Consider the following 27,318-nt stretch of genomic DNA (forward strand, 5'->3'; position numbering starts at 1 on the left):
AACCCGGTCCTTCTGGAAGCCCTCCCAGCTACCACCATTCCAGATGTTACCCTCCCTTCACATTCAGGCTGGCTGTTCCTAATAGAACACTCACTCTGACTTTGGCAAGAAGGGGTGTCTACCAAGCTATGAGCAACAAAGAGATCCCTCCCATGTTACACCCCAAGACGCCTAGGGGTTAGAGGAGCTCAAAGGCCTCTATCACTATCTGTGAGGCTACTGACACCTACTCACTCACTGGCTGGAGGATGTCCCCCTTAAGGAGGAAGCTGCTCTCTGGGGTTTCCTCTGGGATGAGCCCTGAGAAGGAAGGGAGAGATGTGTGTGGGCCCAGGCCCCCCCAGAGCACATGCTCTAGATACAGCCTCGAAAGGTCTTGACTGCCAGACCAAGCAACCCCCGGGGCTGTCTGTTCTCTGACTCTGGAGCCAGAGCTCCCCTGGGCACTGCGGCTGTGTGGCCTCAGGCAAGTCCCGCAACCCACCCGAGCCCCAGTCTACAAAAGTATGATGTTTCTCATCCTGACACACCCTTCTCTTGCTCAAAGGCAGTCCATGGCTCTCATGACCTTCACAATCCAGTACCAACCCCTGTCTCCTGTGTCAGAGGCCCGTGGAGGCCCTCTGCTGTCAGGAGGCAGCCTTTCTTCCAGCCGCCACCATCCACCTCAGCCCAACCCTCAGAACACGCCTTGAGCTCTGTCCTACCTCATGCCCCATCGAATTCCTGCCCCTCTGTGTGGTATTCAGGACCCTTGTGGTGGTGACAGAAATTCCAGCCCAAACCACATAGGAGGAAGGTGAGCACAGTTCCAGGGGGCCTGGCTCTCTCTCTCCCAGCTTCTCACTTCCCTCCCTGTCTTAGCTTATCTCTCCTCTCCTCCTCCAACTCCATTTTCTGCCACAGCTGCAGCGCTTTCCACAGTCTCTTTCCCAACATCTGAGGCCCATGAGGACTCCTGGAAGAGGGCCTGACACCCTGGAGGTGCCTGAGGTTGGGTTCCCTAGAAGCAGAGCCGTGAGCCATCTGGAAATGATTTCAAAGGACCAAGGAATGCTAGAGAGCTCTGGGGACAAACTGGGATCAGCTGGAGGGCAGCCTCAGCCTGATCCCCCTCAGCCTGATCTCAGGGAGCTCTGGGCTCCAATGGCACCATGGACTTGTTCTGCCTTGGGGCAGAGGCCAGACCAACGTACCCATGAGTCACTGTGGACCCCCCTGGGCAGGGGAGGGGAGCTTCCAGCATCCCTGGCCCAAGGCCTTCAGCTGCAAGGCCTCAGCAGTCACCATTCCCAGCAGCTGGGATGGGCTGCTATAGGGAGGGGCTGTTGGCAGAGCTCTGAGCACTTCTGAACTAGGCCACACGGGGTGCTGGGACCCCTAGCCAGCCTCTTCAGGGACAAGTGCTCTGTTTGATGGGCACCACAGAATCAGCTGCAAGTTCTGTTATATAGAAAAAAGGCTTGTGTTGTGCACCACGATTCACAACCCAAGCTGACTTCCCAGCTTCCATCCCACCTCTAATGGCCTGCCCACTCCCACATGCCTGTGTCAGGCCGCTCACATCTTTATGGCTCTTGGGACCTGAGCTGTGGCACCCTTGGTGGTAGGAAGCTAGGTGGCCTGTGTCCCCAGGGGTCCCTGACTTCTGCCCTCTCTCCTCAGTTACTTTAGCCTGTTGTTGGCTACAAGCAACAAATGGCCCCCAAACTGGGGTGTGGTGGGTGTCCCCTTCCTGCTCTCCTGCAAGTATAGTGAGTCAGCACTGGGAGCCCAGTGCAGCCCCTCCTGGCCCGCCCCTATTCCCAGTGCAACCTGTGCCTCTCTCTGGATTTTCTTCTTCCTGTATATCCTCACATCCCCTCTATCAGCACCACCTGAAGAGCCCTTCCCCCAGAAGCCCCCCCTTTTAAGTAAAGATGTGGTACACATATACAATACATACTACCACCCAGCCATGAAGCCTTGCATTTGCCACAACATGGATGGATCTTTTGAGTATCATGCTAAGTAAGTCAGTCAGGTTAAAAGCCATATGGTTTCGCTTATACATGGGATATAAAACAAAAAGTAACAACCTAACAAAACAAAAACCTCAGACACAGAAGCCCACCCCCCCTTTTTTGCTGACCACTTTATTTTTGTTTGTCTTTATTGTTGAAAGTATTACAAATGTCTCCCCTTTTTCCCCCACTGACCCCCTCTAACCTGCCTCGCCCCCCCCAGGCGTTCACCATGACACAGAGGCTCTTTCATTCCGGGGGCCTCCTAAGCTCCAGGAGGGGGCGAGTTAAGATCCTGGAATAGCTGATGGGAGGTACATCTAGGGACTATCTCATCCATTCTGAGACCAAGTGGCCCAGGGGACAGTGACCTATCCAAGATCACGCAGCCAGGGTCTGGGTGGAGCCCAGCTTTCTTCCCCTACACCATCATGTTGCCTTTTCTTGATACTACATGTTGGGAGTGATTTGAAGCTCAGTTCCCTGCCTCACATGCAGACTTCCAGGGGCATGAGGGCTCTGGGGCTTGGCTGGGCTTCAGCAGGTGTCCCCTCCCCAGATCAGCCCAGCTGCAAGGTCATCCTGCAGGCATTTGCTGAGTTGGAACGCTCACATGCATCAGGCTTTTTGCCTGCCATGGCCGGACAGACTTCCTCTCTGCCATCCCCACGTCTGGGTAAGTGCTCCTGGGTACGTGTGCCACGCGTGTAGGCTCCCACGCAGGATGAATTCTCAGCTTTCTTCTGCATTCAGCCTGGAGTGAACTAAGCTGTTGTCTACAACCTATTTCTGGGCCTGTCCGCCCAGGTCCAAATACCCCTGCTCACTCTCGGTGACTTGCCCAGCATGAGCTGGACCTATAGTACTCAGGGCAGAAAGTGGGGAGGGAGGGAGTTCGGTGCTTGACCCCCCCCTTATGAAGCCCTCACCCCTGGGAGACCTCATAGTCTGGTTGGTGAGTGCAGGTTTGATGGGACAGACCTGGCCTCGGCCCCGGTTCCACAATGCAGGAGCCGCTTGACTGCAGGCAAGTCCCCTAACTTCTGAACCTCTTCTGCCTTCTCTCTGAAATGAGGGGCATGCTATTTCCTAGCTTGTTGGGGGCCTAAGCTAATGTGTGTGGCAGCTTTGATTCGGGGCTCCCTGTGTGGGTACATTCATTCAGTGAGCTGCTTCTGTCACCCATGTTAGTGAGTTTCTACCTCCCCTTTGCAACCCAGGCAGGTCACCGGGTTCAGTGCACCCATTTCATAGAAGGCCAGGCAGTGAAAGGACTTGGGAACAGTGATCCCATGTTGGTCTCATTCATCCCTGGGCTGGGGAGGAGGGGAGGGGCGGGTCTGCTCTAGCTCCTTGGGCCAGTGCCCACCCAGCTCGTTCTCATGGCCCTGCAGGTGCTTCTCCAGCGTGGGGCACAGTGGAGGGATGCAGGTGCTATCCCTGGCACCAGCATGTCTCCAGAGGGGCCCAGGCATTGTCCTGCATGAGCCCATGCACGTGCTGGGCTTCTGGCACGAGCACTCACGGGCCGACTGGGACCATTATATTCGTGTCAACTGGAATGAGACCCTCCCAGGTAAGCCAGGCGGTGCACAGGCCAGGGGGCGTCTAGGAGTCCATGGAGAGAGGGCCTGAGGGCAGGTATGAGCCAGGCTCTGAGGAGTTGCCTGGCTATTTGGAAGAGGTTGTTCATTTCCCCCACCATCTGCCTGTCTTCCACGGAGAAGGTGGGGCGCGCCTTTTCTTTGAGACCCAGAAAGTGGCCCAGATGCTGCTGCCCTGGGCTCTAAGCCTTCACTTGCCCACCCTCAGTCTTGCGCAGGTCGGGGCACCACCATTTCTCCTCATGGACACTGTTGGCTTCCTGAGGATGGGTTGCTGGCATCCTATGAACCTTGTGCATTGTATATCCAACTGCCAGTCGCTCATGCACACAGCCCAGCTCATGAGGGTGAGGCTGTGCTCTGGCTGCAGGGGCTGAGTCAAGCAGAGGCCTGGAGGTAGTGGGCTGTGTGTGTCCTTGTCAGATGCAGGTGGCCGAGGGCAGTGCTGCAGGGTCTTGGTGCCTGTAGGGTTACTGGTGGGAATGTAGGACTGAGGAAGCTTGGGAAGACTGGTCTGGGGAGTGGGCAAGAGCACCAGAGGCCTGTGTGCTGGGAACCGTGCTGTGTGCTGGGGTCTGATCCTGGTCATGGGGGGACCCTGACCTTGTGAGGGGATAGCCCGATTCAGGAGGTGATAGAAATAGAGACTACTGCTTCACGGGGAGGGGGAGCAGAGGAGATGCATGGTCAGGGGTTTGGTTTGGGGCGTGGGAGCAGAGAGCATGAGTCAGAAGGCTCCCTGCAAACAGAGGAACTGCTGCCGTGGGGTTAGGTGTGTGGGTGCTGGAGATAGGCCAGCATCGTGGAATCCCAGAGGACGCCCTGTGGGGCATGGAGATTGGAGATCAGAATTTAGTTGAGGGAAGTGAAGGGTGATGGTGACTCTGTATCCTGAAAATGGAGACTATAACCCTTCCAAGTGTTCAGGAAATACTTGTGAAAACTTACCATATGACAGCAATAAAACTTCCAATTTGAAAAAGTAGAGTTAATACAAGTATTTTGTCGTGATGTAAAGTAAAAAATGGAAACTAATAACAAATCAAACCCCAAACTTCTTCCTCTTGCAAATGAAAGTTAAAGAAAAACAAAAATCAGCCTGGCCAGGCGTGGGTCAGCGGTTGAGCAGCAACCTAGGATTCAGGCGATCGGGGTTCGATTCCCGGTCAGGGCACATGCAGCCGATCAATGACTCTCTCATCATTGATGTTTCTATCTCTCCCTCTCCCTCTCTTTTCCTCTCTCTGAAATCAATAAAGATATATTTAAAAAAAGAAAAGCCCGGCCGGGCGTGGCTTAGTGGTTAAGCGTCAACCTAGGATCCAGGCGATCATGGTTCGATTCCCGGTCAGGGCACATGCCCGGGTTGTGGGTTCGATCAATGACTCTCTCATCATTGATGTTTCTATCTCTCTCTCTCTCTCTCTCCCTCTCCTTTCCTCTCTGAAATCAATAAAGATATATTTTTAAAAGAAAAAGAAAAACAAAAACAAAAATCAGACAGCAAAGCTTTCTCTTTTCTCTGAGGTTAAAGAAATAGCGGAGCCCTAGCTCGGTGGTTAGAGTGTCAGCCTGAGGACTGAAGGGTCCTGGGTTCAGTTCTGGCCAAGGGCATGTACCTCTGTTTCAGGTTCCATCCCAGGCCCTGGTCAGGGAGCGTGCAGGAGGCAACCAATCGCTGTGTCTCTCTCCCTCTCCTTCCCTTCCCCCCTCCCTTTCCCCTCTCCCCCTCCCCCTCCTCCTTCCCCCCTTCCCTTCTCTCTCCCTGAAAAAATATCCTTGGTGAGGATTTTAAAAAAAGAAAAGAAATAGCAGAATTCTAAGAAAAAACTCATAAAGACACATTCGAACCAAATGTTCACAGCTCAAGCAAGGCTCGGGGGAAAAGTGCAGACTACATACTTTTATCAATAAGAATAGAACCAAGTAAGCATTTCAGTCCAAGTCAAGAAAAAAATAAAGGAAAGCAGAAGGAATTAATGAGGGTAAAAGCAGAAATTAATGAGTTAGGAAACAAACAGCACTGATAACTCAAGGGCTGTTTCTTAACGATAAAACAGGTGAAAACACCTGCTCCCTCATGGGAAAACTGCTTCAGAATTTTGAAAAATGAGACTGTTTGTATTTAGTTAATATGTACAGGACAAACTCTGCTAGGACATGCAAACTACTAACAGTAATTAACTGCGGGGGTGGGAATGTGGGGGCTCAGAACGGGGATGGAGTGGGAGACATTGTATATCTTACGTTTTTAATTTTTGAACCAAATGAATATATTGCCTATCCCAAATTGTTTAATAACAAGGGTTTTTTAAAAGGAAGAAATGAGCCCGCTCTAGGGGCAGGTGATGGGATGTCATTTGATTCATGGTGAGGGGGGCTGCTGGTCACCAGGTGAGGGTGACCATGGGAAGGATGTGGAAGTGGCTGGGCCTGGGGGGTGGGGGGATTTAGGGGGCAGAGGTGGAGGGTGCAGCTCTTCTTTCAGAGGCTCCCTGTGAAGGCCAGAAGTCAGGGGAGGGAATCTTGCTCCTCTCAGGTCAGGAGCAGTCAGGTGACAGGGAGAAGTGGGTGCTCCGGCCAACAGAGGAGTGCTGGACTCTGAACCCGGAGGTTAGGTGCTGCTGGCCCAAGGCAAGAACAGCTGGGCTTGCTGTGGGGAGTGGGGGTTCACTGAACCCCAGCAGATGCTGAGCTAGCAGGTCTGTAAAACGGTGAGGAGTAGGCGCTTCAGCTAGTGGGTGGGGGGCATACAAGGCACTCTGAGAGCCAGTGGCTTCACGGAAGCTGCAGGTCATACAAAGAGGAATCTAGTTTTATACAAGGGGAGCTTGAGATGAAGAGGGCAGGTGGAAATGCTTAGGGGGCCTGGGGCAGGTCTGGACCCCTCCAGGAGAGGGGGTGGTAAACAGTGAAGGCACAAAGGCACAGGATTGGGGACCAGTGCCGGGGGGGGGGGTCAGAAAGAAGCACATTAGGCTGTGGTTTTAGTTTTGAACCCCTCAGCTTAGGCAGCTAAGTTAAGTCCCTTATCCACCCCCAACCCTGCTCTAGCCCGTTCTCCTTCCCCATTGATAAATATATTTTCAGGCTCTGAGATCAACATTAAATCTCGGAGCAGCAACACGCTGGTGCCCTAAGACTATGCATCTGCATCGGTGCTGCACCTTGGGGGGCGAGGCGAGGCCCCTTTCCTCCCTCTGTGCCCTGGCCGGCCCTGCTGGGTCCAGATGCAGAGCCTGCTGCTTTCCAGGCTCCCCTTCAGCTGGCGTGGGCTGCCCCCCATCCCACCGCTCTGGGCCCCCTGTGTCCACATTGGCCAGGGCCAGTGATGGAATCTGAGCACCTCAGACATCACCCGGGTCCTCCTGCTTTGCGACTGCAGCCCCAGTGGCCCCGGCCCCCATGGGAGAGGTGAGTGACAGGGCCAGAGGAGAAGCTTCCTGTACTGAGGTGGCGTCACTGAGGGCGACGTGGCACCAGGTGAGGCTGCAGAGGTGAGCAGGGCGAGACAACCAGGGGCTAAGACGACTAGTTATCCATTTAAAAAATGAAGTCCTAACTCATATCACGCATGAAGAAACTCCAGATGTATGTAAGATTTACATGTACATGGAAAGACTTTAAAACTCCTAGAAGGTATTGGGCTCAGCAGGGGCATGGTGGGTTATCATGTCCGTGAGAGGAGCCCTGTGGATAAAGCTGGAGACAGCTCTGGCTCCCTGCGGCTGGGCCCCCAGGCTCTTGGCAGTGGGCCCACTCTTTCCTCCTCTGATTCTGTCTTTCCTGCTCCAGGGTTCCAGGCCCATGGCAACGGTGGGAGCCCCACTCCCAGCTCTCGACCACACCTGCAGCAGCTTCTGGAGGCACTGTTGGCAGAGTCCAGGAGCCTCCACCCTAGTGACTCCAGGGCTGGAGAGAGCCCACTGGAGTGGGAGCCCCCCACCCTGAGGAAGTTTGGTGTGGAAGCCTCTGCTAGGTGGCCTCAGACCCCAGCTTCCTCTCCAAGCTGAAGGCCTGGTGCAGGTGGTCCTGGTGTTGCCCTGGAGTGGTCCTGGCAGGCCCAAGTGCACACTGACCCCCTAGCACTGTCTCTAGAAGATGACCAGCCAGCACCTACCCAGGCTACTTTGGGGAACCCAGCTCTGGGTCACTTCAGGGGGAAACCCAGAGGTCAAGCCTGTGGCTTCTGTCCCCAAGTGGCAAGGGCATCCTCTGGGTCAAGCAACCCTTGACTCCCCTAGGAGACACCCCTGTCTTCCAGCCCAGCCTGACCTCTCTGTCTGAGGCCCAGCCTCTCCCTCTGCCCCTTCCTTCCCCACCGTGTTCCCCCAAGGGCTCCTGGGGACAAAGGTCTGTCTGGGAGGCAGGCCTATTGGGGATGCTGGCTCTGCCTGCTCTCATGTCTCCCTCAGCCCTGGAGGATGTGGAAGTCCTGTAGCTGAGGCCCAGCCCCCCAGCATGGTCTGCTGGGACTGCCTCTGCCTCTCCCTCGGGCCAGGCCGTGAGGGGAACCCCATGGCTGGGACCCTGGGAGCAGCCTCCTGTCCCTGGTGTCTGGGTGCTGGGGATGCTGGCCTCCCTCTGCAGCCTCTAGCCCTGCTCTCCACAAGGTTTTCAGACCCCACCTCCCTCCCGTTCAGCTTAAGAAGGCCCCAGAGTCATGGGGGTGTCACCCATAGGGAGACAGGGAAGAGGTCGGGGCCCCCTAGGACTGTACAGTGGGATATCAGCCAAGAACATGAGGACCCTGAATACAGGACTTGAAGCTCCTTTCTACCCTGTGTTGCTATTTCCAGGAGCCTTGTTTCCCCTTCTGGCCAGAGGAGGCCCTGAAAGGTGGAAAGGGGCCAGGCAAGTCACCCTGCTGGTTCTCCTTCAGCCAAGCCCCACTCCCCTGCCTCTTTAGCCCCTGTCCTCCCTGGTGAGGGTGTTTCAGGAGCAAAGAACACCTCTAGGGGTGCCTGGGAGCAGGCCAGCAGCCCCCTGGTGGCATTGTTCTGTGGCCCGGGGTGGGAAGGAGCAGGAGCCCATGCCCTATCCCAGTAAGGCCAGGTGCCTCAGATGTTAAGGGGAGGTATAAAGTTGGGTACTTGCTCCAGGAGATGGGCACTGGGCTGTGCTGACTACCCATCCCCCCACCCCCACATACCCCCACACAACTTTGATGTTCTTCACTGCCCTGGGAGGGCCCTCAGGTAGTCATACCCATTTTTTAGAGGGGCACTATAGGCTGAGGCTCAGCCTTTGCCCACCTCAGGGGACATGTGGACTCACAGGATGCTAGAGCCCCTGTCCTCAGTCTCCCTTGGGTCAAGGATTTTCTGAGACAGAACAGGGCTCTGATCTCCAGTATTCGCTTCAGAGACGGATCATGTGGGGGAAATGCTGTCCTCTTCTTGCTCCAGACATGGAGGGGATGTCCGAATGAGTTTAGAATGGGCGAGAGGGGGCTCTGGCATCTCCTAGCAGAGTGACAGCTCTCCAGGGAGCATCCTAGCAAAGTCTTTGGGCCAACCCTAAGACAGACATCACCTGTAGTGCCCTCATTTGTCAGAGAAGTGTGACTGCCTCACAGCCTGCCGGTCTCTCTGAGCGCCCGAACCAGGCCTCTGGCTCTGGGCTGGGTTTTCCCACATAGGTCAGAGGAGGTGACATGCTTTGTGCCCTGTGAGGGCCTCCCAGCTCTCAGAGGCTTCCCATTACGTGCTTTCATTAGTACGTGGCTTTGCTCTTAGAATCTGCACACTCCAGCAAGTGAAGCGGGGCTGGCTGACCCTGGTGGTGCAAGGGGAAGGAGGCCCCTCCTCTTCTTTGGGGGTGATCAGGGACAAGGCTGTCCTTTGTCATGTCTTTCCCCTTGAAGCCACCATTCCCCAGGCCAGCTCTGGGCCCAGGCCTGTTTTACAGGCTCCACCCTGGCCGTGGTGGTCCAGCCCTGGTTCCGCCCCTGGAGTTCCAGCATGGGGTGTGTGATATGCATCGTGCCCTCAGGTGTTAACCAGAGCCCGGGTGGCTAGCCACTCCATCCCAGGGTCTGTGGCCTGTTCCTCAATCCCCAACCACATAGCTATGTGGGCTCACTCATCAATTTATTCACTTGGGCCACAGACGCCTCATTATGAATTAGGTGTCAGGTGGGTCCTGTTATAGGCACTGGCAATAGCGTGGTAAGCAAGGCAGGATTTCTGTTCTCATGGGGTTTATTGAGGGGTGGGGAGAGGGGTGGAAGGTACACAGGCGGGTAAGAAAGCACCTGGGATTGGTAAGTGATGGGGGAGGGGAGCATTCCCTTCGGGTGTTGGCATTTCAACTGAGAGACCCGAATGACTACCCTGTGAAAATCTGGGGAAAGAGCAGCCAGTGCGAAGACCCTGGTCCAGGAGAGGAGGGAGTGTCAGGCCAGTGTGAATGGGGGGATCAGAACAGGGAGCAGGCAGGGCCAGGCCGGTCAGAGAGGGAGGGTTTTATCGCAAGAGCAGCAGGGAGCAGCTGCTGAGGGGTTCTAAGGAGGGGAGTGATAAGATCTGATTTAATACTTAAAAAGCATTCTGGATGCTCTGTGGAAAGTGGATGGGAACAGGGAGAGCAGTTGGAAGCCGCTGCAGTTGCATAAGCAAGAGCGATCTGGGCAGTGGAAATAGGCAGAAGCAGGTGCTTTGGGAGTGTGAGGAAATCACACCTGCGATTGGTGCAGGGGTGGGGAGACGCAGGGCTCAGGGAAATGGGTATGTTAAGTCTGAAGCTGTTAGACCTGGAATGAGTGGGCCAGGGAGCATGTGGGCTCGCTGAGCCTGGAGCTCCCATCTGATGGCTTCCACTTTCCCCGAGTGTAAGGCAAAGTCACAGCGTGGGGGTGGGCGGTGGGGAGAGGACAGTGAAAGCAAAGCCAATTCTGAAGAGAGGAACCGAGCTCTAGGAAAGTCTGAGATTTGTGGTTGTGAGTTGAAAGTGAGGCCAGTCGATGCAGTGGGTTCTGCTCCGGAAAAGGCAGCCGCTTGGTCAAAGGTGATTTACTTCTGACTAGGGTTGGGGTTTTGTTAGACAAGTGTAATGGAGGAAGAGAGGGTGACCGACCGACATTAGAGGGCACTGCTCAAAGGTCTGGGAAAGGGTGAGGTTGGGTCATACAGGGTGGTCTGGGGAGAAGGGTCCCAGGGACTTGAATGGCTGGGGGCCTCAGGAGACAGCCTTGGGGTGAAGCATAGTTGGGGATCATCCTCAACTGGGCCCTGAGCTGTTGGAGCCCTGGCCTGGGGGTACCTGGGGCCAGTCTCACGTCTCAGGCCTGCATAAGCAGCTCCAGAGCTTCCAGCTAAGATGGTACAACTCTTTTCTGCATTCTCACAGCTGGGAATAGAACGACGGTCTTCCTTCCCTGGGAAACATGGTGCCAGGTCACCTTTCCCCCATGGCCCCCCCTTTTCAAGGACATCCCTCAAAGGCACCTTCACTTGGGCACTCTGAGAAGGGCTCGTGTGTACGTCATCCATTGATACCTGTGCCACTGCCGGTCACCATTCAAGCTTGGCCATGTACTGGGGACAGAAGAGATGTCTCCTCTGATGGAGGGAGTGATGCAATACACCCACTGGACACCATCTCAGTACAGTGCTCTGAGTGGGACAGTGGTGGTGTATGTGCACGGAATCAAGGATCTTGGAGACTAGGGTACCTCCTTCTGCCTGAGAGGGCGGTGACAGGTGAGTGTATCTTGAAAAGAGAGTGGGGACCCGCCAAGAACAGAAGGAAGGGTGAGGAGGGTGTTTCTCGCAGAGCAAACAGAACCTGGAAAGGACTGGAGATGCGGGAGTTCAGAGCAGGTCCAGGGACCAACACGTAGCCTGGTGGGGGTCAGGAAGCGGGGCCAGTGCCTGCTCTAGGCAGCTCCTGCTGCTGGCTGCTTGGAGGTCTGGGACTGAACTCTGCCTGGTGGAACAGGCTGACAATGGAAAGTCAGATCTACTTGAAGGAAGCCCTGCTGTGGCCTGAGGCTCTGATTCATGCAGGGCTGGGTGGAACAGGCAGCTGGAAGGTGTGTGGGGGAGATGGAGAGCTGCAGACAGGAGCAGGAATCTGGTTATATAATGGCCCCCACTGTCCTCAAAGTCAGACGAATGTCTGGGAGGTGGGGCTGAAAGGTGGCAGCAGGTGACACAGAGCCTAGAGTTGTGACTGAGCCTCATGGGTGTTTGTAGACTGTCCCGGGCTGTCTCCACCTGGGCTGGTGCCCAGCAGGACCTGGTGTTGGATAGACCCAGAGCTGCCCCTTCAGGAAGGCCCAGGTGAGAACCCCTCAGTGGGGACTTGTATGGGTCAGGGGAGGGAGCAGAGCAGCTCTGGCCTCAGTTCCTGCAATGTCCTTGAGTCCTAGCCTTTTAAAGAAAATGGGGGGAGACAAAGGCTGATTCTGGCTGTAGTGTCTGGACTCCCAGCCTGAGTATGGTTGGAGAGGGTGAAAGTGGTCCTTCCCAGCCCTTTGGGCTGCCAGGGTGCTCAGACTGCACAGCCACAGACCAGGGAGCCATGGGGACAGGCAGGAACTTGCTTCAGTGGCTGCACCCCAGGCTCCAATGGTCACCCCCTGCCCTTCCTCATGGAAAGGGTTACTGAGACTTCTCCATCCCTGGCAACTGTGGGTCCAGGCCCTGCCCAGTCTAGCGAGTGGGGAGGAGGCACCCATAAAACCTACCTCTGGATAGGGCAAGAGAGGCTGGCTGCCCTCCTGGAGCCTAGCCTAGACAGCACCGAAATCATTGGCTGTGGGTACTGAGGGGTTGGGTAGGCTGATAGCCCAGGATCAAGGCGGAACACACCTCCTGCCCCTACCAGAAGGTTAGGGGATCTGGGGTACCCCCCATCTGAGACTGAGTAGGGATGAGCCACTGTCTGTGGGCACCAGGAGGCCGCACTCCTTGCTCCCACGAGGATGGAGCTGACAGGAAGGTCCAGTGGGCACCTGGCTCAAGGCGGGTCCTGTGGCACAATCCTGCTTCCTGAATGGGATAGATACTTATATATATATATATATGAAGAAATATGAAGCCAGGCTGGGGTGATAGCATGAGGGGCTCCAGAAGCAGCGAAAAAAGTGCCCCGTGAGGCTGCCCAGGCTGGCCCTGGTGGCAGTGGCCACAGGGAGAGTGGGTAGGAACAGGGTGCCTTAGGGAGAGCCCTGGCTCCACGGCTCTTCGAGGCCAGGATGGGGCGAGAGGGGTGTGTGCTTAGTCGGAAATTTCTTCTTACCCCAACTCCTCTTCCCACGGCCACCCAAAGGGGGCGCGCAGAGTGCATGTGGGCCCTCAGCCGGACGAGGCAAGGAGCTTGGGAAGCTCCTTCCTCCACGGCTGCCCCTGAGACCCGCTTTTTCTTTGAGACCCGCACTAAGTCTCCTAGCTCTGCGCCAGGGGACATCTTCCTATCGGTCAAGGGGTTGGGTGTGCCCAGAGCCCCCACACCCCAAAAGAACCCGTGCCTGCGTCTCGGTTGCTGCTGAGATTTGAATCCAAGCCAGTTTTCCTCTTACCTCTTTGCCCTGAGTGGAGGAAACCGAGGCAGCTGCAGGAGAAACAGGACAGCTGAAGCCAGAAATCTCCGAGCACTCGCTCGCCCCACCGGCTCGCAGCGTTTCAGGGCTCCCGGACGCGGCGGGGCTGCGGAGGCCCCGCGGGCCGCAGACGGCAGCAGAGGGCGCTCGCCACCCGGCCGTGCGCGCCTCCCCGGGCTCCACGGGCCCGACGGAGCCCAGTCTGGGCGAGAATGCATTAGGGGAAGGGGTTCGGGGCAGGCTCCCCGCCCCCCCCCCCCCCCCGACCTCTGCTCGGCTTCTTTTCTCCAGCGCCGGCGTTGTTGCGGTTTATTGTTATCCAGCGCCCAACACACACACACACACACACACACACACACACACACACACACACACACTCTCACACACACCCTCTCCTTGGGGCCCTCGGACGACGGGAGCTGAGATGAGCTTGCGCCCACCATCCTAGCCTCCCGGGCTCACCCTCAGTCCCGCAGTCCGTAGGACAGAGGTCCCCCTCGGTGCCCGCGGCCGCGCCCTTGCAGCGTCCCTGCTCCCCGCGCACACTGACCCTTCCACTCCAGCGAGCATCCCTTCCAGCTTCCCCAAGATCCCAGATTCGGGGCACCTCGCACTCGCTGCTCTGAGGCCGGGGGAAAGGGGCGGGGCCTCTGGGGCGGAGGCAAGACCCGGGGAGGCTGCGGCCCCCAGTCCGCCACGCGGCGCCCCTGCACCCTGCGGCTGCCCGCCGCCCGCCGCCCGCCGCCCGGCCCGCGCTGCCCCGCCCCCTGCCCCCGCCTCCAGTCTCCTCCCTCCCGCAGCCTCCGCTCCTCTCCCCACTCCCCTGCGGCCGAGGGCTGCCTGCAGGCGCGGCTCCGGGCCCGAGCGAGCGGACGCGGCAGCCACCGCGCCTCCTCCAAGACCCGGCAGCGCGCGCGCCCCCGCAGCTCGTGGGACCCCGCGCCCCAGAGCGCGTCCAGCGGCCTCCGGGTGGAAGGGCGCAACTTTCCCCAGGTCCCTGGAGGGGCGGGGACGGCAGTGGGACAACTTGGGAAACTTCTCCCGGCGGACGGCAGGGACGCCGGGCGCTGCTGGAAGGAGATGTAGGAGGGCAGTGCCCAGCCCCAGTATCTCCCAACCTCCGGGGCGCTTCTCGGCCCGGCCATGGGACTCCAGGGCCCTCTACGCCGCCAGAGGGGCGAACCCCGAGTCTAGCCGCGCGGGGTGGGCCAACTCCGTCGCTCCGTGCGCTCGCCCTGGGCCAGCAACGCCCCCTCCGGCCGGCTCTGCCATGGACTACCAGGAGCCCTACTCGGTGCAGGCCACCGCGGCCATCGCGGCCGTCATCACCTTCCTCATTCTCTTCACCATCTTCGGCAACTCGCTGGTGATCCTGGCGGTGCTGACGAGCCGCTCGCTGCGCGCCCCGCAGAATCTGTTCCTGGTGTCGCTGGCGGCCGCGGACATCCTGGTGGCCACGCTCATCATCCCCTTCTCGCTGGCCAACGAGCTGCTGGGCTACTGGTACTTCCGGCGGACGTGGTGCGAGGTGTACCTGGCGCTGGACGTGCTCTTCTGCACCTCGTCCATCGTGCACCTGTGCGCCATCAGCCTGGACCGCTACTGGGCCGTGAGCCGCGCCCTGGAGTACAACTCCAAGCGCACCCCTCGCCGCATCAAGTGCATCATCCTCACCGTGTGGCTCATCGCAGCGGCCATCTCGCTGCCGCCCCTCATCTACAAGGGAGACCGGGGCCCCCAGCCCCGGGGGCGCCCGCAGTGCATGCTCAACCAAGAGGCCTGGTACATCCTGGCCTCCAGCTTCGGGTCCTTCTTCGCGCCCTGCCTCATCATGATCCTCGTCTACCTGCGCATCTACCTGATCGCTAAACGTAGCCACCGCAGAGGTCCCAGGGCCAAGAGGGGCCCTGGGGACGGTGAATCTAAACAACCACGCCAGGTTCCTGGGGGAGCCTCCCCCAAACTGCCAGCCCTGGCCTCCCATTTGGCTGCTTCCGGAGAGGCCGATGGACACTATAAGCCCACTGAAGAGAAGGAGCCCCCGGGCGGGACCCCTGAAGATCCTGGGAACCCAGCCTCGCCACCCAGCTGGCCTGCCCTTCCCCATGCAGGTCAGGGACCGAAGGAAGGCGTTTGTGGTGCATCTCCGGAGGGGGAAGTTGGAGAGGAGGAAGAGGAGGAGGAGGAGGAGGAGTGTGAGCCTCAGGCCTTGCCAGTGTCCCCTGCCTCCGCTTGCGGCCCACCCCTGCAGCAGCCACAGGGCTCGCAGGTGCTGGCCACCCTGCGTGGCCAGGTGCTCCTGGACAGGGGTATAGGCGCTGCAGGTGGGAAGTGGTGGCGGCGGGCCCAGCTGACCCGGGAGAAGCGGTTCACCTTTGTGCTGGCCGTGGTCATAGGCGTCTTCATGCTCTGCTGGTTCCCTTTCTTCTTCAGCTACAGCCTGGGCGCCATCTGCCCGCAGCACTGCAAGGTGCCCCATGGCCTTTTCCAGTTCTTCTTCTGGATTGGCTACTGCAACAGCTCGCTGAATCCTGTCATCTACACCATCTTCAACCAGGACTTCCGCCGTGCCTTCCGAAGGATCCTTTGCCGCCAGTGGACCCAGACGGCCTGGTGAGCCGCCTGCCTGCTGCCCTTGCGGGGCTGGTGCCAGGTAGCACCAGGGCCACAGTGCTGCCTACCGTGTTTTATGTGGCCACCTCCCTGGGGCTGTCTGGTCTCTGCCCAGGTACTGCAGGCCTCATCTTGGGAGCACCCTGGGAGGCGCACTGGCAGGAGTGCTGTTCACAGGGGTCTATCCTAAGCCTTGCCTTGCTGTCCCAGCTGTGGGGGGACGTCTTCTCCACGCCCTGCCTGAGCGCAGGCAGATGGAGGAGGCCTGGGCCTTCCTGAGTGTGGCTGAGGCCAGGCTTGGATAGAGCACCTCCCTTCCAGAACCCCAGAACCTGTAAGCTTCCTTGAGGACTGTGTGGTCTCTGGCAGGCCACTTGCTTGTGGTGTTTTCTTTCTTTTTCATCTTCCCCAGTAAAGAGCAGGAAGCCAGCTTCCATTCTCCCCAAGAGGCTGAGGAGGGGGCAGAAACCATGATGGCTGTGCATTGCTGCTGAGGGCCGTGGTCCCCATCAGGCTCTGAGTGAGGGTTTATAGGCTGGCACTGTCCCTGGGCCCTTCTTCCCCTTCCCTCTGCTTTTGGATTTATAGCTTCTTTGAAGGCCAGAGCTGTGATCTGAGTCCCACCCGGCGCCCCTCTGGAGGCCTGGCCTCTGCCTCAACAGGACGTCCCTGATCACTAGCATTCACCCCCTGCAAAATCCAGGGCAACAATAGCTTGCCGCCTACTCGCTGCAGGGAGATGAAAGGCATTGCATGAAGCTTTGAGCTCCCTGGGGGAACCTAGAGAACCAGAAAATGTGATTATTTGGTGATATGAAAGTCCCCTTTCTCTGTGTTTACCACCACCTGTCTTCCTATAGACTTTTGTTCTGTGCCTGGGGTGTGTGAATTCCTACCCCAAAATGGAAGTGGGGAGTGGCAGGCAACCACTATTTCAGTTAAAGGATTTCTTGAGAATGTACTCTTGTGCCTGCAAAGGTTTGAGTTATGCTGCATGGCAACTTGACATTTCACCTACAACACCAAGAGGGTTTTCTGTGCTGTTCACAGGGGTCTATCCTAAGCCTTGCCTTGCTGGCTCGGCCAATGGGCATAAGTCTTTGTCATCAAGAAGGCAAATTATTTCCCCAAGATAGCTAAAAGTACCCAGACCCTGGGAACGGTCTGACAGGGGAGCCTGTGGCAGGTGACAGAGACCCCAGGTGGGGTTCTGGGCTGGAGCAGGTGAGCAAGGGCTCTCTGGACCCCTGGAGGAGCCTCAAACTGAGTGCCAGGCAGGGCTCTAAGCCCCAAATGGGTCCCTGTGATGCACAACTGATCCCGCTCGGATGGATGTTGGCTGGCCACTTCCGACCCAGCCACTTGGCTCTACTCCACTGATGGGGCTCAGGGGCCTCTTCCTCCTGGTTCTTAACCCCCCACACCAGGCCCTTGAACCCAGAACAGTTTGGAGCGTGTGAAGAATGTTTCCCAGTGCCCCCCTGCAGGAGTCCCTGACTTCAACAGTAAGCCAGCGGGATCTTAGCTGGAGTGAGCTAAGTGGCAGGGCACTATTGGCACTCTGATGGACCTGGCCACGTGGGGAAGGGTGCTGAGGCTGTTTTCTGGGGTAGAGAGAATGGAGAGGACCAAAGGGAGACCCTCAGTTTGTTCCTCAGTCTCAGTGTGAGGCCAGGGCATTGCCCTGGGGCTGGGCTGGGTGGGCCTGAGGGAGGGGCTGACTTGTGACATCTGCTGACTGGTCTCTGTGCCCCAGGGCACCCCTAATTTTGTTGCCTATGGCCCCCTTATTGTGACATGCAGATGTTTTTTTAAAAGTCTGAGCTATTTTATCAATAAAAGATATTTTGTAATAAGCACACTGTGTCGTCGTTGCCCAAGACTGCTGGCTGTAGTCATCCCTCAGCCACGTGTAGCAGACTTGGCATGGTGGCCCTCCCCTCCTCCAGCTGGTTACCAACCCAGCTGCCTGCCTGCTTTGTCCACGAATCATCCCTTATTATTACAAGACAGTGGGGGTGGAAGTGGCCAGGGGAGCCTGAGACTGGCTGCTTGGGAAGAAGGAAAGGGAGCCTTACCAGAGGAGGTGTCCTTTGGGCTGGGTCTTGGGGAAAGACAAGGAGCACCGCCAGAGGCAGGCTAAAAAACAGCACATGCAAAGGGTGCTATGTGGTGGACTTGATAGTTTGAGAGTCAGCCGGAAGCTGGCCTTGCTGGGCAGCCAGGGGCAGGAGTGGGGGCCACGGACGTGATCAGATGCCACCCACATGGTGTGGGCAGAAGAACGGGCAGGGCGCTCCGTGGAATGGAAGCTGCTGCCTTCAGTGAAGGCAGGAGAGTGAGTGGAGCTGGTGTGCTTCAGGCTCTCACACTGAGATTCAGTCCCCATGTCCGAGCTGGAGTCTCCTCATTTCCAGTGAAAGCACCTGAGGCCCCAAAGCTGCCCTGTGCACAGGAGTTCGGTCCACCAGGCCTCCTGATCCACCTCCCGGCCAGCCTCAGGCCAGACAGGGCAGGTTGGTCCCATGGCCAGCAGGAGACTGGGGTTGGTTAGGGTATTGCCAGGGAGGGTGCAGCCTGGGAGGGGAGGGTGAGGAGGAGCAGTGAGACCCCACGGTGTGGAAGTGTAAGGCCACACTTTACCTCTACCATGACCCAGGGTTCATACTTCCCAAGGCCACAGGCTTTGTCAGGGGGACTCCATGTGTCTGCCAACATTGGTGGACTTGGGGACATGGAGCTCCACTGAGGACTTAACCAAGAAAGCCAGGCCCTGCCCTGAGAGGCTCCCAGCCCTTCCCAACAGGCTGCACCCACTGCCAAGGTCCCGAGGCCTGGCTAGGGCAGATCAGAGCAGTTCGTCTGTTTCCCTGAGCCATCGCTCTTCTGGAACTCTCTGATTACCTTGCTAGTCATCCAGGCCCAAGTCATGTTGCCTGAGGATCGACAAGGGGTAGGCCCAGGGGCCTGGGGCAGAATCTCCCTCGCAGTCTCTGGAGATGGTGGCAGAAAGTTTCCCTGCTGGAGCTGGACTGTTGGCGTTTCATTCTGAATACATTATCTCATTTGAGCCTCACAACCTTGCCGGTGTGGCAACTTTACAGAAGAGGAAACCGAGGCTGGGTCCCCAAATCACAACGCTATGAAATTCAGATGCAGAGAAATTGTGGTCCCATCTCTGGCACCAGCTTTCATTCAGTGGCCTGGCTGCGTGGGGATTCTGAGCTGCATCTGGGCCCGATTCAGTAGGTGCAGTGCTGTGATTGCTCATGTCTGTCATTTTTACAAGATGCATCAGTTATGGTATGCGTTTTACAGGGTTGCCAAGTGGTGGTGGAGCCGGGCCTGGAACCCAGGTTGCCCTATCTGTCCCCACACCTCCATACGGAAGGGTTGTAGCCACACTCAGGAGTGACAGGCCCACATTGAGGAAACCTCTGCTGATAGGCCGCTGCAGGCCAGGTCCTGTGCTTGGCATGTCCCCGCTACCTAACTCAGTTCTCAGTACCCGAGGAGCAGAGTCCCGGGCACTTGCCCAGTGCTGTGTGCACAGCTGAGCTGGATCCCAGGACTGCTGGCTCCGGATTGGACCTTCTCCTCTCACACCCCTTCCTGCTGTTCTGTGTGAGCAGCACCTACTTTCGATTGTACCCTAAGCCCATCTTAGGCTTAGTGGGTTGAAGTGGGTTCAGAGCAACAGATATGGGCGAGGGGGCCCTGCTCCTCCCAGGAATAGTCCTAGCAAATGCCTGGAGGTGAGGGTAGGGACAGCAGGACAGCAAGGAGGCTTGGCAGTCTCCCGGGTGGCTGGGAGCAGTCTTGGCTGGACACTTCTACCTCTGGAGATGTCCCTGACCAAGGGGAGGAAACCGATGGGGAAGACAAAGAAGAGGTTGGGTGGGAGGGCTTAGGAAGACCTCTCCCCACTCCTGCCCCACTCTAAGAATCTGGGTCCTTAGGTCACGGAGGACACCATTGAAAGGGCTTTGAGACCCTGCCCCTGCCTCAGGCCAGCTGCTGAGAAATTGGAGGTGCTAGAAATTCTTCTCTGGAGTTTTCTTGCAGGAGGCACCCTGGCCCACCTGCTCAGAAGGTGCTGTGGCAGGAGGGCCAGCTGGCCTGCTGTTGAGATGCAAGGTGGAGGCGGGCTTGTGGGTTCATCAGGTTCTTGTCTCCTCCCAATCCTTTGCATGACTTCCATCTTGTGTGTTTGGGGGAGTGTTGGGAAGGGCATTTGCCACCTTGTCCATCTATCCCCTGCAAATGAGGTTGCTGCTGGCTGGGAGGAGGCATCTCCCTCTGGAGTTGGTACTGGGGTACTGGGCAACCTTTCGCTGCCCTGGTGTTGGCTGAGACTTCTGCTCCAGCGCTTGGTCTCTGTGTGTGGCAATGCTGGGGTGGGATTCTATGCCACTGAAAATCATGGCGGGGACATGGTGGGAAGGTCAGGGTCATGCCTGCTTCCGCCACCACGTGTCTGGTTGCCCCTGGGTAGGGCTGGTTCCCTCTTGGGGCCTCAGTGTCCCAGCCTGCCCCCGAGGGATTGCCCCTATAGTCCCAGGAATCCCTAGCCTGAGGCTCCATCTCTGTCCCACTCCAAACCCAGCTCATCCAGCTCCTGGAGTTCTGGACACTGAGGTCCCAGGAGTTAATTAACTGTTCTTGAGTAGGGCTCCTGGACAGGCTCAGGCTGTTTTCTTCGCCTTTGCACCTCAGTGGAGTGACTGCATCCGGAGTGACCAGTCAGCCTGGAGCCTTCTGAGATGGGCAGTGGAGAGAAGAATGATGGCAGCTCTGGGTCACTGGGGCCAGTGCCTGCCATGCATCATTTGAGATGGGAGCCATTACTATTCCTGTTTCACAGGTAAGGAAACTGAGGCTGAGGGGAATTGAGGATCTTGTCTGAGGTTATCCAGAGCCAGGATTACAATTCCACCCAATCTAATCTCAACTGTGTCACTAACTGGCCTCAGTTGCTGCCCACCCAAAGTGGGGAGCAGGCTTGGGGACCTCCCAGCCCAGCAAAGCTTCTGACCTGCAGAGACTCCGGCTTAGGGGTGATCTCCCTGCCTGTTGGCACTTCCATTAGAGCAGGGCCCAGGCAGGGGAGGACATTCCCACCCTCCCAGGCTCCGCTCACTGTTAGCAGGGGAGGCAGGGAGCACAGGGCTAAAATTAGACTCTGGGATCCTTTGTGCTCCCGCATCCGTCCGGCGGTGTGGGGAAGGCTATTGTCAGAAGGCCAGGGCTGGAAAGAGCCTGGATGTCAGCTTGCACCCTCCCCAGGGCCCACTGGCTCTGATCTTCTCACACCCTCCCCAGTCCTTGGCCAGAGGTTCCTGCCCTTGGCTTGGCCTTGTGACCATCTATTGATTAGCAGTGATTTCAAAGGGAGAGGTACCCCCCTTTTAATATCCACCCTCTACCCCCGGATTCCACTGCTCTTTTATCCCTCTCTTCCCCTCTCCTGGCCCTTTCCACTTCTGGGTCCTCAGTGACTCACTCCCCCTTCTCTGAGACTCCAGTCTGCCTCCTGCTGACCCTCTGACTTCTGTATCTCCTTGGATGGCCCTGGCTTTTTATGGGGCCTGCAGGCTTTGTGGACCTTTGGCTGCAAGGGGATCTGAACAGACTAGAGACTGAAAATGAGCCCTTGTCCCTAGCAAGCAGGGGCTATTTGTGACCTAATGCTGCCCTTGTGGGGCCCTGTCCCTACAGCAGACCAGGTGGGGGAGGGGCTGAGCCTGGCGGGGGGTCCTGTCCTTGATTTCCTGGGGAGACGCAGGCCCCTCTGGGCCTGGGGGTTGGGCCACTCCAATCTCAGAGCACCCAGAACTCAGTTGGAATGCCACTGCCTCCAATCCCAGGGGCACCTGGCTGCTTCACGAGGAGAAAGGGCTGGACTGGGGCAGCGTGGAGCCCGTGTCCCTGTGTCGTCCAGTTCCCAGCCCAGCCCAGCCGCAGCTGTGAGGCAGGGAGCGTGAGAGCTGCCTGTGCCTGCTGCTGGGAGTCCCTGGACACTGGGGTCAGCAAGGCTTAGAGCCAGCCCTCCTCTCCTAGTTCAGAAGAGGTCTGGGTGGGGATGGCCAGAGCAGGAGGTTCCACCCGGCCCTGGGCGCCCTCTGACAGGTGCCACTTGGATACAGCTATTCCAGCTGCCAATCCCCTCCACCCCCTGCTGGCCTGGCAGCTGGAATTAGAATGGACACAGGGCTGGCAACTGTTGGAAGGGGCACTGGCCGGGCTCAGCTGTTTCAGAAACACTGGCCTGGTCCAGAAGCTGGGTCATGGTCCCAGCAGGGCCACCAAGTCCCTTCACCTCTCTGGGCTTTAGATTCCTCATTGTCAGATGAAGGAGTTGGGCTGGAGCCTGGTTAAAATAATGTCCTGGGTGCTGCCCTGGGAACCACTGGGTAAGGACTGATAGGTGAGGAAACTGAGTCAGTCTCTCCTGCCCCACCTCACCCCTGCCTTTTCCTGATTATTGTTATTCAGGAAGCAGCTCCCCCCTCGGCCCACCAGGATTCCTCCTCTGCCCACCCCAGGCTCAAATAACACCCTTAGCCACCTCCCTGTCCTGGCCATGACTCCTGTGTCCCAGGGAAATCTAGGTGGCAGAAACATTAGAAGGTTCATCTTGAAAGACATTCATTCATTCATTCATTCATTCATTCATTCATTCATTCATTCCCCAAGGCAGGCTGGGAGCTGGTGGAACAAGGAAGGGGACGTGTGCGGGGGAAGGTGCGGTGTGGTAGGAGCCAGCCTGTGCTTGACATTGTGTCTAACATAAGGCTAGAAGGGGAACTTGAGCTGGGGGCAACAGTGAAGGAAGTGGGTGAGGTCCTCCTGGGAGGGCATAAAGTATGTGGGGGGCTCCTGGAGAAACCCTGCAGGGCCTAGAATGACATGGGGAGGAGACAGGGTTCCTGGAAATAAACCAGCATGAACCCCAGTCGTGGGGGCCTCCCTGGCGAGGGCAGGGGCTCTGCTCGGTTGGTGCCCGTGCCCCTCGCCAGAAGCACAGCCTGACCCAGAGCAGGTGCGTGGGAAGCATTTGTGGAATGAGTGAGGTTTCCCAGCAATCGGGGGACAGCCTTGGCCTTGGTCATCTAGGGTTGGGGACCCTTGCGCTCCAGGAATGCGTTTCTGGTTTGCTGTGCAAATTTTCTGTTTTGTTTTGTTCCATAGTTTCCTAGAAAAATTCTGTTGGAAGATTCCATCCTGGCCTTGGCTGGACTAGAGTCAGGGGAACTGTTTCCCAGGGCTGGGGGGACACCAGAGCATCCAGGGTAAGGGGTGTTGGGACCCATCCTGGAGCGTGGAAGAGTAGGTGGAGCTGGACAGAGAGGGGACAGGCAGAGAGAGGGCGTGGTTGGGTCATCCTGGTGACAGCATGAAAAAAGTATTGGCTTTGCTGTCAAACTTGGCTCCCATAGCTTACTGGCTGTGTGGCCTTAGGCAAACCATGAACCCTCTCCCAGCCTCGACTTCCTCATATTTAAAATGGAATAACATTGGCTCCTTTAAGATTGGAGAGGCGTATTGAGAGACAGAGAGAGAGAGAGAGAGATAATACAGAAGATACTCTAATAGAGTATGGGAGCGCAGAGTTGTCACCGGTGGATGGCAGAGGCATTCTGACTACTCTCTGGACCAAGGTGTCCCCTAACTCACTGCTCAGAGGCCTGATGGAGGGAGAGTGGACTCTGGGTCCTGGACGATGGCCCCATCCTGCTTACGGAACCTGCTCTACCCCCGGCCTCACCTATGCTTCCAGGGATCCAAAGCCTCTCCCACCCAGAGCTTCTGCCAGGCTTTCTAAGTGTGTGGCTGGGAGGCGAAGGTGCTCAGGCAAACCAGTCAAATATAGCACCCCTGTGCTCGCAGCCTGACCACTGTGATCGTGACAGACAGCAGCAGTGGGCCTCAAAACTCTCTCCAGGAGCTGCAGCGACCTGGCTGCAGGGAGCACTGGGCAGGCATTCTCAAACAAGTGCAGCTCGTGTGCAAGGTGAAGCCTACGTGCCCCTTGGGCCCAGGGAGAATCCTGGCCTTGAATCCCAGCGGGTGTGGAGGACAGGGCTGCCCAGCCTGGTGCGAGGGGGCTGTTGGGGTTTAAAGAGGGCTGTCTCTGGAGACCCCTAGGATTCCTGTAGTGCTTCTGTGTAGGGGGCACCCAGGGGTCAAATGTGAGCAGCCAGGGGTACCCCAGGGATTCTGAGAAAATTGCACGTGGATGCACAGTTGCCAGCAGAGGGGGGTCTGGGGGCCAGCTGCGGGGCGAGGCCAGGCAGCATGGCAGGGACTGGGTGAGTGGGGGCTTCTTGGGACAGCACCTTGACGGGGGCCAGAGATGGTCTGGAAGAGTGGGAAGGGCAGCCGTGCCCTCAGCCAGGTGCGGATGGTTCAAGTTCGCCCGCCCACACTGCCTGTTCTGCCACTTGGCGTGAGCAGACACGGTGGCTCCCTGTGTTCCAGGAGTAGAATTTAGCCCCGATTCCATTCACCTACACAGCGCCCACCACAGCGGGGCCTCCCCTGCAGCCCCATCCATCAATGTACTCATGACCCCCACACCTTATGCGGACCCTCCCAACCAACCACCTGTCTTCCTTCCCCGCCGTGAAGTTTTCTCCTTGGCACTTACGACCAGTTAGCAGGCTAGGTATCTTCCTTACCTGTCCGCTCCTCGTCTTTGTCCCCAGTAGACTGTGAGTAGCCCGAGGGCTGGCACAGTCACGTGTCGTGTTCACTGTGTAGCCCGGGCCTGACTGCCTGGCAGAGCGAGAACGGAAGGGCGGGCCTGGCTGGCCTGCTGCCCTGACCCCCAGCTCCAGGGTTGCTAACTTACCCTGGAGATGTGGCGAGGGGAGAAAGTCCTATTTCTTTGAACTCCTCCTAGGGAGGGAGGAAGAGTGGATGGGGTGGGGTGGGGTGGGCAGTTAGAGCTTCATGAAGGAGCTTGAACAATGGCTTGGTTGTTGGCTGAGCCAACTTGGGGGAGCTGCCCAAGCTGCGAGTCCCCCACAGCACAGCTTTGGTTGGGTGAGTGGAATGTGCAAGTTTGGGACCTGAGAGGAACTGCTGGGGACAGTGGAGGTAGGCAGATGCTGCTCCCAGGGATCCCCTCCACCCCTGCCTATCTTGGCTGCGGTCACTGGATGGACAGCTGGTCCAGGATGAGCAGTTTAGAGGTGTCTGTGTCGGACCTGCCTGGGTACCTGGGCCCTTTCTGCCCCGACTCTCCAGTGCATGGAGCTCTGTGCCAGCTGGAAGGGCTGCAGAGAGCCAGCACCACCTGCACTCTGGAGCAAGGAGGGGCCAGGGAGAGGCCTCCAGCACCCAGGCTGCAGAGCACTGACGGATGGACACAGGGACATGACAGGACACTTGGCACTTGGGGAAGGCAGGACTGGTGGGCTGTGGCAGTGCAGGAGGCCCGAAGGGAGGCCTGCGGGAGGGAGCTCTGCAGCCTCCTCGTGGCTGGTATCTCAGGCAGGGGTGGTGGAGGGGTTTGCAGGGGTCGATGCTATCCATGCTACAGCTCGGCTCGGGTGTGTGCTCCCTCACGTTCTGAGGTGCCCTCTGGCCCCAGGCTATTCCCTAGAGGTAGGGGACAGGGCGGGTGAGGCCCAGGGCCAGCAGTTCTGCTCCAGAAGCAGCAGACTAAAAATAAGTTGGGATGTCAGGGTCTCCTGGCTCCAGGAAGCGGAGAAGAGGGCTGAGTGTCAGGAGCAGGAGGCAAAGGGGGGGAGATACAGCACAGCTACAGCTGAGGAAGGCCAGCGAACTTGCTTGTTTTCTTCTCTCTGGCCTGAAGTCTCTCAGGCTCCTGCTCCCTCGGTCTGGGTGAGTGGCTCTGGTCTGCAGGGACCTGCGGGTGTCTCCAGACCCCTCACTGCATGCCCAGCACACCATTCCCCGAGCACTCCTTTGACACCCCACTAGTGGTACGCAGGAGATGGGAACTCTGTGGGCGAAGGCAAGAGGGACCAGGTTACTGAGACCCTGTTTGGAGGCAGAGAGCAAACCTGGTGTTTCAGATTTCATTACTACCCCAATATTCTGCAGATGCAGAAATGGGCCCCCTGATGGTCTAGGGATTTGTCCCAGGTCACATAGCTGGCAATGCCTGGAGCCACACCTGAGCCCAGATTTCCCAACACTCAGGGCACTCTGCTGGGCCTCAGCTCAGGCATGGCACCACCACTGCCAGCTGCCCTCTGAAGAAGGGGCAGGGTGGGACAGGGAAAGGCCATCTGCAGTTGTGGTCACAGGCCTGTGCGTGGGGGTGGGAGGTAGACTAGAACCAGCACCCCACAAGTCCTCAGGGTCCATATGGCACCCACCTCAGCTCAACACGCTCCCCCCTCCCCCAGCTTCCAGGTGCTTAAGAGCTTGGCTTGTTGATGTGCCTCCCCATCTGCCCTGCACTCCAGCGGTTGGGAGCGGCTTTGCAGAGGCTGAGGGGTAAATGCAATGGGCCCTGTGCCCTCTGGCCCTTGGCTCTGGGGCAACGCCAGTGAGGAGCCCATCTCCCATCCTGTCCTGCTCTCTTGACTCTGGGGGCCCTGACCACTGGCCTGGGTGGGGCCTCAGAAGGCGCAGGCCTGTCCCTCTGCCCAGGCCACCTTGCCCCTGCACTCCACACCAATTTCCTTTGACTCAACTGGATCCGGCCTGTGGCCAGTGCACCCCCTTTGCCCTCCCTCCCATGCTCCTCTCCCAGTCCTCAGGAGAACCTCCACTGGGGCGAACCCTGACCACCCAGAGGTCACGTCTATGTGGCTGCCCTTGAGCCTCAGTGCAGGGCCACTCTCAGGCCCTGAATGCTTGTCACTGTTCACCTGCACCCCTCTGGTCACAGTTGGCTGAGGCAGCACGAGATTGCAGTGAGCTCCTCGGGATGGGGCCAGCCCAGGAGAGGCCTGCGCCCAGGGGCACAAAAGGGAGCCCAGCGCTAACCAGCAGCTCGCACGGTCTTCGGCCCCCTTCACCCTCTTGTCTTGATTCCGCCTCCTTTTCTCTTCTCTTCCTTTGTTTTTATTATTTATTATTAAATCCTCACCTGAGGATATGTATTATTGATTTTAGAGAGGAAGGGAAAGGGACAGAGAGACAGAGAGAGACACACTGACGTGAGAGAGAAACAATCCTCCCCACCCAGCCCCTGCTGCATGTGCCCCTGAGATCGCACTCAACAGCCTAGGTATGTGCCCTGACCAGGAGTACAACCCTGCAACTTCTGGCGCACTGGACGGTGCTCCAACCAGCTGAGCCACAGTGGCCAGGTTCCTTTGTTTTTTTTAAGTCTGTTGTTGCTAAATTCTCTAGAAGGGCTCAAAATTCTCACCCCGCCTCACCGACTGCAGCTCTGTGGGGGCGGCCAGAACAGCACCGGGTGTTAGACCCGTGGGGTCAGACCGGACCTGGGTGCAGCAACCTTGGTACTTGAGGCCTGGCTAGGAAAGAATTCAGAGCCAAGACTCAAACTATAAGAGAATGTTTATTTAAAAAAATCACAGAGGTGGAAGTAATCATAAAAGGA

The 27,318-nt window shown here is 57.7% G+C and overlaps 2 protein-coding genes across 2 annotated transcripts; both read left to right on the forward strand.

Moving 5' to 3' along the window:
- Window positions 1-710: 710 nt before the first annotated feature.
- On the forward strand, window positions 711-8,048 carry ASTL (astacin like metalloendopeptidase; the record flags this gene model as incomplete). Its single annotated transcript, XM_081156434.1, is given in 9 exon segments — window positions 711-799; window positions 1,666-1,754; window positions 1,872-2,010; window positions 3,398-3,579; window positions 6,698-6,744; window positions 6,748-6,936; window positions 6,940-7,021; window positions 7,403-7,567; window positions 8,023-8,048. Coding segments are annotated over 9 exon segments (1,008 nt in total).
- Window positions 8,049-14,014: 5,966 nt separating this feature from the next.
- ADRA2B (adrenoceptor alpha 2B) lies at window positions 14,015-17,612 on the forward strand. The gene has a single exon (XM_081156283.1). It carries the CDS (start codon window positions 14,425-14,427, stop codon window positions 15,769-15,771), a length of 1,347 nt encoding a protein of 448 aa, XP_081012409.1. The 5' UTR covers window positions 14,015-14,424; the 3' UTR covers window positions 15,772-17,612.
- Window positions 17,613-27,318: the final 9,706 nt, after the last annotated feature.

The sequence above is a fragment of the Miniopterus schreibersii genome (genome assembly GCF_964146895.1).
Source record: "Miniopterus schreibersii genome assembly, chromosome: 13".
In the NCBI taxonomy this organism is placed as follows: Eukaryota; Metazoa; Chordata; class Mammalia; order Chiroptera; family Miniopteridae; genus Miniopterus; species Miniopterus schreibersii.